Genomic DNA, 9383 nt, shown 5'->3' with positions numbered 1-9383 from the left:
CTTGGTAGAATTTAAGTTATTGGTTAATATGCATGACTGAATGCATGACGCGTAGGACGTAATCATCTTCTTTTTTTAGTAACGTCTGTATTATATAAGATAAGATAAGAAAACACCATTGGCCAAAAGGTCTGTTATCTCGTTTTTTAAGATGTGGGTCAAGTTAAAGTAACATCTGTATTATATACGATAAGAAGACATGCAACGTAGAAGAACTAAACATTTTCCCTTTGGCTCTCTATTTCCAGAGCTTAGGTCATTACTTTTTCGCTCTCCATAGAGCGGCTAGAGCCTATCGTAATTGTTTAGATTTATTTCGCAATTTGAAGGGTCGTAAATATATTTCTATTTGTTCAGCTCATCGGTATATCTAATATTTCTCTTTATTCATTGATGTTAATGTCATCCGTCTCTTTGGCCAACGGTTAATGAGCGGGTGGTCAGGTCATGTGTCACAGCACAACGACCAACCGCCTTTACTTTACTGGGGCGCCCTAAAAATCCCGAAATTTAAAATCCCAGTCATCACCAAGAGATTTGAACACAGGACCACAGGTTCGGAAACCAAGTGCTTTCATACCCCCCCCCCCTTTTTTTTTCTCCGTCTCGGTGTGTGTATTTTCTTCCCAACTAAAATAGATATATGTCCGCCGTTGCTAACATGTTATACGTCTACTTACGTGTAGATAGACTTCTGCTGTCAATTTGTTGATATAAAAGCTGTCTCGTGACAACCTTATTATTTGTTCTATCGAGTAAATAAATACTAGATCTAAAATTTAAATTATAATTATAGACTGTATAATCTTCTAATTTAGTCTAGAGATTTATATTTATCATCTATTTGTTATCAATATTTTTTATAACAGATAGGGGCCTATAGAACTATATACATCTAGATTAAATATCTAGAATTTAGAAAAGTTGACAATCATCACTGTGATCACAAAATGATAATCCTGTTTTGTTTATTATGGCGACTTCCGGAACTGTTGTTGTTTATTCTAAAATTAAGGTATTTAATTTTTAGATTATGGATTTAGATCATGATCTATCTAATCTAGACGTCTAGTAAAGTATATCTACTCTACTGGGTTTTGAAAATTTTGCCTATATTATTATTTTTAAAAAATGTGACCAAAACACGGACATTTTATGATTTTACAATGAGAATGCTTACACAAGTTACTCAGCAGTACTCACTGTGACTGTACTGTATACTAAACTGAGTAGATCTATAAGTAAAAGTTATAACTTTACTCTTGACTTAGTCAGTATAACATTTAATAAGTTAGTTAAGTTTAAGTATAATTAACTTTGAGTTACTTTGGGTTCTTACAGATGATCAGATCATAAGTCAAAGTCATAACGACATAACGTCATAAGTCAAGTCAATAATCAATAACATCATAAGTATAAGGACATAATGTATGATAAATGTCATAAATAAGACATAAGTTGACATAAGTCAAGTCATTAGAAGTGAACGAATTTTTCATCAGCAATGCTGAATGCATGAATATGTCCTGCATAGTCCTGATATTCAGTAATTCAGTGATATTTAATAATTTAGATCTAGACTCTCTAAATCATCTATCCTAATTAATAATTTCAAACATGTGAAGTTAAACTATTGGTCTATTCGACTATTGTGAAGTCTTACTATTTACTACTACTACTGTACTACTAAAGTCTAGACTCTAGAGTGGGACTAGAGTCTAGCTAGATCTAATTTTACACATTTTAAACTTTAGACTTCACTTCTAGATCTAGAAATCTAGATTGTTTAGATACCTAAGACTTAAGACTGTGGTCTCTGTAAACTGTCAACTGTAAGTGATACCTAGAATCCTTCTGTAAAATCTCAATTCCATTGCTAGGATCTTCCTCTCAATTTCTGCAGTCAGCATCCAAGATTAGCAAGCATATAAGAATGTGGCAGTGATCAGGGAGGGCATCAGTCTGGTTTTAGTGTCCATGGCTTTGATTTAGTCCAGATTGTTTTGAGTTTTGCAAGTGCTGCTGATGGCTGTATAATTTTGGCCAGTAGATCAGGTAATGTTTCTTCATCTAAGACAATAGCTCTGAGGTATTTAAAACTTCTGGCACATATCAGCTTTTCCCTTCCAATACTGATGTCCCTTGTAAAGCCCTGTTGGCTACGCCTACTGGTCATAATTTGTATTTTTTCTGCATTGATTTGCATACCATAATATGCTTTGTTTATATAAATACATATCACCATTTTTATTTTGCAATGACACCACACATTCATCATTAGTATTATTGTTAAGACCTGTTTCGATGTTTTGAAATTAATTTTATTTTGCTTAGATCCATTTAAAAAAAAAGTAAAACATAGTTATGCTTTTTAAAATGATTAATTAATCTTTTTTTTTTTTTTTAAACAGGAAAATAAGTTATTTTAGTTAATATTTAGTCGCACACATGATGACTGATACAAAGCATGACTTTACTCTTGATCTGAACCATGTCTTAAAACATGTGAAGAAGGAAAAGGAAGAACCAGATTTGTCAACAAAACCATCTGAAGAACAAGACTTCAAGGTGTCGATCATAAAAAGTGAGAAGGTAAATGAAGGTGAATCAGACATGTATACACAGCAATCAGAAAACTATGCTGACACTTCTGATGTGAATGCTGAACATCAGGTATTATTTAGTTATAAAAGTACATGAGTGAATATTTATGAACTAACCACGCACACACATAGATAAAGAGGTCATCAGTTCAAATCCTAGTGAAGGTAGATTTTGAACTTAGGGTTATTTAGGACATCCACAGGCTTTATTTGGAAGAAAGTAAAGGAGGTTGGCCATTGTGCTGGCCACATGATACCATTGTTAACTGTAAATTTAGGTGAGCCAATGAATGCAAAGTTTTCAACAAATAGAAGATTGAAGATAATTTAAATACTTATTTTGGGCAGGTATGTTGGGGACACTAAACTAATGGGCTCTCTTTGATGCCAACACTTGCTACCTTTATCTACTTGACAGACTAATATTCATTATTGTTGTAAAAGTTTTTATATTATTTTGTTGTTTTTTTTTCAAGCTTTTTCTCTTCATACAGGAAACTATCATAAAACAAGAGATGGAAATAGCTGATTGTTCACCTGCTCACAAGCATGACACAGAAGCATCAGTAAGTCAGGTACTGGTAAATAGATATTGTTATTGGTCTGAAAGTAAAAAATTATATATATATAAAAGTGAAGTAAAGTTCCCCTTTCAGACCTGGTGATCTATAGGGCTGATGATGTTAAGGTCATCTGTTTCTTTGGCCAACGGTCGATGATCAGGGTTTCATGTGGCCAGCACAATGACCTGAGATGAACTCCTATTGAAAAATCAGAGCAGGAAGGACTAGTCCTCCCGTAGTGCTCTGGCAAGAAACTTAGCCGTTCGGCGTAGTGCCTCGTAGCTACCATACAAGTCAAGTGACTGCTCAGACAGGTCCCCCCTTACCTCGCGGAGCTGGGGACACATGTACAAGACGTGCGACACTGTTTCAACGCTCTCTCCACAGTGACGGCATCAGGAGTCAAAGTTTGTGTGGAACAGGGCAAAGTATGCCCCAATAGGACAGTGTTCCAACTTGAGTCAGATATCCATTAGAGTTGGGTGGACTCAGGGGCGCCCTGAAAATTCTGAAATTCAAAATCCAAGTCTTCACTGAGATTCGAACCCCAGATCCAGGTTTGAAAGCTAAGTGCTTAAGCACTCAGCCATGTAATAATGTTTGTTAATTTTCGAGTTCTGTAGAATCAATCTTCCAAGCACTATTATGTGTAGCAGAAAGTAATTTGAATTATAATTTCTTAAGTTTTTCTTTAGGTTCTGTTGTATCATCACCAAATTTTTGCATTTTGACTATCTTCTTTTTCTATTTTATTGAATCTTATCACTTACAGAATATGAAAAGGGATCTTAAAAATCAAAAGCTCAGATTAATCTTATCTTATCTTATATAGTACAGATGTAACTTAAAAAGAATATAATTTAGTCCTGCACGTGTCCTCAGGTCATGCACATTTATCAATTAATTAAATTTTGCCTAGTCATTGGTTTTCCTGACTGACTTAGGGAACCCATCCTATGCTCTAATAGCACTAGGGAAGAAGGAGTATTTGTACAAATTAGTCCGAGCATACAGAACAAGGAATGTGCCTTTATATTTATGTCTTTCTGAGTATTTTATTCAGGTTTTTGTTTTTGTATTTGAAGATTATGATTCAGTGTTTTATGTATAATTGCTACTTTACTTTTTAAGTCTTCTCTTCTGAAGTGTTTCTAATGTTAATGATTTTACTAAATATTTACTCTAATCAAATGTAAATATTCCTTTGTTATGAATCTGTTTTGTTTCTGTTCTAGTTTCCTAATGTTTTCTTGAGTTGAGGGGTCTATTACACACTATTCTATGACGACCTAAATCAAAGATTTGAAGACATTGTTCACTTGAATATACCCAACTGGGTGTTGAACCCTTTTGCGCATAAAAATAGTCACTTGAAATATCCACAAACAAGAAACTTAAACCAATGTTTAATGAAGGATACAACATATTCTGCATTATGGAATATTTAAAGAAGTTCCTGTCTTCTTGTTTGAAACCAAGTGGATTCATTGCCATAATGAACCTCATCAAAAATAAAAGAAACCTTCTCGAAATTAGTGCATGAACTTCATCTAAGTCGTTTTTGTTTTTTTTTAAATTTTATTTTAAAACAAAGGTATAATCTTAATAAACACTCCTTCAAGAAAATGGTTTGTTTTTTTTAGATCTTTTACTTATATAATATGCATTTATGTAACTTTTTCATTTAGGTGTCCATGGGCTAGTTTTGACTATAGAAAGGGGTCCCCGGGTCAAAAAAAGGTTGTGAACCTCTAATATAAGGCTTTTGAAAACTCATCAATTAGTTCTATTAGTTGTGTTTCACATGATCTTTATTTTATAAAGCCTTGTTGGTATAGATTAAGGACATTATGTTTGTCTAAGTGGTTTACGATGTTGCTTATGTGTTTTGTGGTTAACCTTTAGTGTGAAAATCTCCAATTTCTTTTTTTTCTAACAGGTAAAGGTGATAAAGGAAGAACAAGAAATGACTTCAGACATAAATGAGCTCTCTGATAGCATAAAAGATCCAGTTGAAGGAAACTATTCCAAAGAAAAGTTGTCAAGCACTGAGGCACATCAACCAGAAAAGAAACACCAATGTCTGATATGCTTTAAAATATTTGCTAAACCTTCGCATTTAAAAAAGCACCAGTCTGTTCATACTGGTGAAAAACCATTTAAATGTCAAACATGCCTTAAAGAATTTTCTCATTCTTGGAATTTGAAAACTCACCAAGTGATTCATACGGGGAAGAAACCGTTTAAGTGTGAAACTTGTCTAAAAGAATTTTCCCTTTCTGTACATTTAAAGAAACACCAGCTGACTCATACTGGTGAGAAACCATTTCAATGTGAAATATGTCATAAAGAATTTTCTCAACCTTCCAATTTGAAAAATCACCAACTGATTCATAGTGTTGAAAGACCATTTAAATGCCAAATATGTCAAAAGGGGTTTACTCGGTCTTCCTTTTTGAAAAAGCACTTAGCAATTCATACTGGTGAAAAACCTTTTAAATGTCAAATATGTCTAAAAGAGTTTTCTCAATCTTGGAAATTGAAAAATCATCAGCTTGTTCATACTGGTGAGAAGCCATTTAAATGTCAAACATGTCCTAAAGAATTTTCTCTTTCAGAACATTTAAAAAAACACCAGCTGTCTCATACTGGAGAAAAACCATATCAATGCCAAGTATGTCATAAAGAATTTTCTCAGTCTTCCAATTTGAAAACTCACCAGCTGATTCATACTGGGGAAAAACCATTTAAGTGCGAAATATGTCAGAAGGCATTTACTAGATCATCATTTTTGAAAAAGCACATTTTAATCCATTCGAGCGAGAAGCCTTTTAAATGTCAAATATGTTTTAAAGGATTTTCTCAGTCTTGGACTTTGAAAAATCACCAGCTTATTCATACCGGAGAGAAACATTTTAAGTGTCAAGTATGTCTTAAAGAATTTTATCAATCTTCAACTTTAAAAACTCATCAGCTGATTCATACTGGTGAAAAAGCATCCAAATGTGAAATATGTCAGAAAGTGTTTTTAAAACCTTCGCATTTAAAAAAACATCAGTTGATTCATTCTGGTCAGAAACCATACAAATGTCAAACATGTCTAAAAGAATTTTCTCAGTCTGCAAATTTGAAACATCACTTGTTAGTTCATACAGGGGAAAAAAAATTAAAATGTCAAATATGTAAGAAAAAATTTCTGACACCTTCACATTTGAAAACTCACCAAGCGGTTCATACTGGTGAAAAACCTTTTAAATGTCTAGTGTGTCTCAAAGAATTTTCTCAGTCAGCGAATTTGAAAACTCATCAAGTGGTTCATACTGGTGAAAAACCTTTTAAATGTGAAATATGTCTTAAAGGATTTTCTCAATATGCTAATTTAAAAACTCACCAAGTGGTTCATACTGGTGAAAAGCGATTTAAATGTCAAACATGTCTTAAAAAATTCTCTCTTTATATTCATTTAAAAGTTCACCAGCTGATTCATACTGGTGAAAAACCATTTAAATGCCACATGTGTCCTAAAACATTTTCTCAATCTTCATCTTTAAAAAATCACCAGTTGATTCATACTCGTGAAAAATTTAAATGTCGAATATGTCAAATTGGATTTCTTAGATCATCATTTTTGGTCAAGCATTTGTTAGTTCATTTTGGTGGGAAAAAACAATGAAATGTCTACAAAGTCTCAAGTAAAGTTTTCTCAATCACCAGCTTGAAATTTCCACAGCAATAGTTCTGGAACATATTAGCATAAAAAGAAAGCATAGATTGAACCTGTCTCATAGCACTGTGACACTTGATATATGGAAATATCATAATTCTAACCAGGAATTGTACACTACTTGACTATGCACCACTGACACTAATACAACATATTGTTGACTTAAACATTTCAACCACATAAAATGTGGCCATATTTTGAAAGACATCCTGTACTCAGAACAAGACCAAATGTGATTTCAACACTACAAAGTCTTCAGGATCAAAGATATCAAACAAAATGCCTAGATCTTGAGTGCATAGGTCAGAACCAATCAGCTGAATGGAGCTGATAAATCTCAATAAGTTGACTCAGCTTGAGTGGATCAAAAGTCAGTTCTTCAAGGCACAGTGGAGGGAGCACAAAGAAAGGGTCATCGAAAGAAAAACTGGCTGGATAATATAAAAGAATGGACTGACCTCTTTTTTTTATTCATACTAAGAACAACTGCTAACTAGGGAAAAGTGGAGGGATTTGGTTACCCACACTGTCACCCCTATGATGAAGGTTAAGGGACAGATGATGATGATGTCATTGAGCCCAAACACTTTATGTTTGACGTGGCATGTTAGTCTCTAAAAGAATTAATTGTTTTAATTGCCTGATACATTTGAAAGCTTAAATTAAAAAAAAAAGAATTATAGTTATGTTCTATTTTTTTTTTATTCTCACAGTAACCTCACTTTTTCACCATAGTCAAAAGGTAGTAAAAATATGGATTTTGGTCAAAAATTGATAATTGATTATAAGTTGAAATTTCGCACATAAAGTATGACTGTTTACATTGCTGGTGCATCATGCTAATACTGGTAACACAAATGTGATGAGTTTAATCTTCATATTGGACATTGATTTGAGAATAAATCAAATTTAAATGTTATTCCAACATCAAGTAGGAGTTCTTTTTTTTTTTTTGTAAACATTTTTTTTATATTGTATGTTTAATGTTTTGTAGGTTGGCTATTCTGAAAATAAATGTTACAAAATTAAATATCGTTCATGAGCTTTTTAAAAAACACAATCTCATTGTAAATGGAAAAGTTTTTAATTGTGTATCAATCAAGCATTTATATAGATTATAGATGAATGAATGGAGTCAATTTTTTGTGGATCATTAAATAACCATGTTAGACAAATCAAAAAAGCTTTAATGGTTTATTTTGTAAGAGTGTCTCACGACAGATGATGTATTGCTACTTATAATGATAGTAAGGTTCTTCTGATTTTAAAATCTGGTGAAAGTGAATATTGTAACATTATAGTTTCACTTAATCATTTTAAAAGTGAATTTTATTGTGAATATACACATTTTAATTGAATATACACATTGTAATCAATTATTTTCATTTTTTTTTAAACTTTCTTATAACACAAATAGAGAGCTTCACTTAAAGATGTGACAGAAATCACTTCAGCTCTTGCGACTTATAAAAAGTCTCTTGAAGTTGGAACCGGATTCTGTAACACAATCTTATAAATTACAGACATTACTTCAAAAGAGAAGATGATTACATCCTACGCATTTCATGTGTCAATTAAGTCATGCATCTTAATCATTCGCAAAGACCTTCCTTCAGGGAGCAGTATCAGGGAAAAAAAAAGAGGCAGACAGATCGCGATGGCAAGACAACATAATAGAATGAACATGCCTGTCGTTAAAAGATTCTATCTGTCAAAAGACAGAAATCGAGAACGACGGTCAACGGATCTTTTGTGGTGCCCCAACGGTTCAACAGACTAAGGGATAGGTGACAGTGATGTTAATCAGGGATTTTAAAATCTGCTAAGTCAGTGATGCTCAGCCTAATTCGACCTGCGGGCCATGTTTATTTCCGACACTCATGTCGCGGGCCACATGACCGAAAATGTACATAAACGAAATGAAATTGACCTAAAAGAATTTTATTAGAAACCAGTGGATCTAATACTTGCATTAATTTATAGGATATTAACTGGCTTCATTTCTCTCTTAAAATGTGAGCATCTTTGTAGCTAGCTTCACCAACGACTCATTTTCTTGTCTCTTTTAGGTATCTATCCTCCAATTTCTAGGCTTAGTTTAACAACCTTTTATTCGCAGCTCAAACCAAGAATGCCGTCATTTTTGTTTAATAAAGCCGTATAGATGTTGTTGTTTTTAAAACAGCTACAATTTACAAAACAAATATGTTGGTTTATTATCATGTTCCAAAACAAAAATAATTAAAGATCCGTTCAATTTTCCTGGTATGATTCTAAATTCAGAGTCAACTTGTAGTTTCTTCTGCTCTCTCATTTCATAAACCTACACATTTTAAATGGCATGGAACCAATTCATCAGAGAAAAAGTCAGGACCCTAACGTGGGTAAAGATACATTTTTCAACCTAATCTACACTCTATGCAGACGTTTCGGCGGGCCGGATAAAACCACATCGCGGGCCGGTTCTGGCCCGCGGGCCGTATTTTGGGCATC

At 33.3% G+C, this 9383-nt stretch overlaps 1 protein-coding gene across 3 annotated transcripts; it reads left to right on the top strand.

Moving 5' to 3' along the window:
• The first annotated feature begins 746 nt into the window (after positions 1–746).
• On the top strand, positions 747–7815 carry LOC106070575 (zinc finger protein 665-like). Of its 3 annotated transcripts, XM_056040381.1 has the most exons (5): positions 747–1015; positions 1904–2055; positions 2412–2673; positions 3098–3178; positions 5106–7815. In XM_056040381.1, exons 3-5 carry the CDS (start codon positions 2449–2451, stop codon positions 6837–6839), a joined length of 2040 nt encoding a protein of 679 aa, XP_055896356.1. In that variant the 5' UTR covers positions 747–1015; positions 1904–2055; positions 2412–2448; the 3' UTR covers positions 6840–7815. The 3 variants fall into 3 exon arrangements, with proteins under 3 accessions (XP_055896356.1, XP_055896357.1, XP_055896355.1); XM_056040382.1 differs by lacking the exon at positions 1904–2055 and having other exon boundaries at positions 3098–3169; XM_056040380.1 differs by lacking the exon at positions 1904–2055.
• The last annotated feature ends 1568 nt before the right edge of the window (positions 7816–9383 follow it).

This window comes from Biomphalaria glabrata, chromosome 9, assembly GCF_947242115.1.
Source record: "Biomphalaria glabrata chromosome 9, xgBioGlab47.1, whole genome shotgun sequence".
Taxonomy (NCBI): Eukaryota; Metazoa; Mollusca; class Gastropoda; family Planorbidae; genus Biomphalaria; species Biomphalaria glabrata.
Note: the sequence above shows the minus strand (reverse complement) of the source record. Positions and strands in the feature narration are given on the sequence as shown.

Excerpts from the sequence above, each read along its gene's own strand:
- LOC106070575 (XM_056040380.1), top strand. The coding sequence starts at position 2,449 with ATGATGACTGATACAAAGCATGACTTTACTCTTGATCTGAACCATGTC. Across the intron at positions 2,674-3,097 it reads ATGTGAATGCTGAACATCAG|GAAACTATCATAAAACAAGA; the intron begins GTATTATTTAGT and ends CTCTTCATACAG. Across the intron at positions 3,179-5,105 it reads CAGAAGCATCAGTAAGTCAG|GTAAAGGTGATAAAGGAAGA; the intron begins GTACTGGTAAAT and ends TTTTTCTAACAG.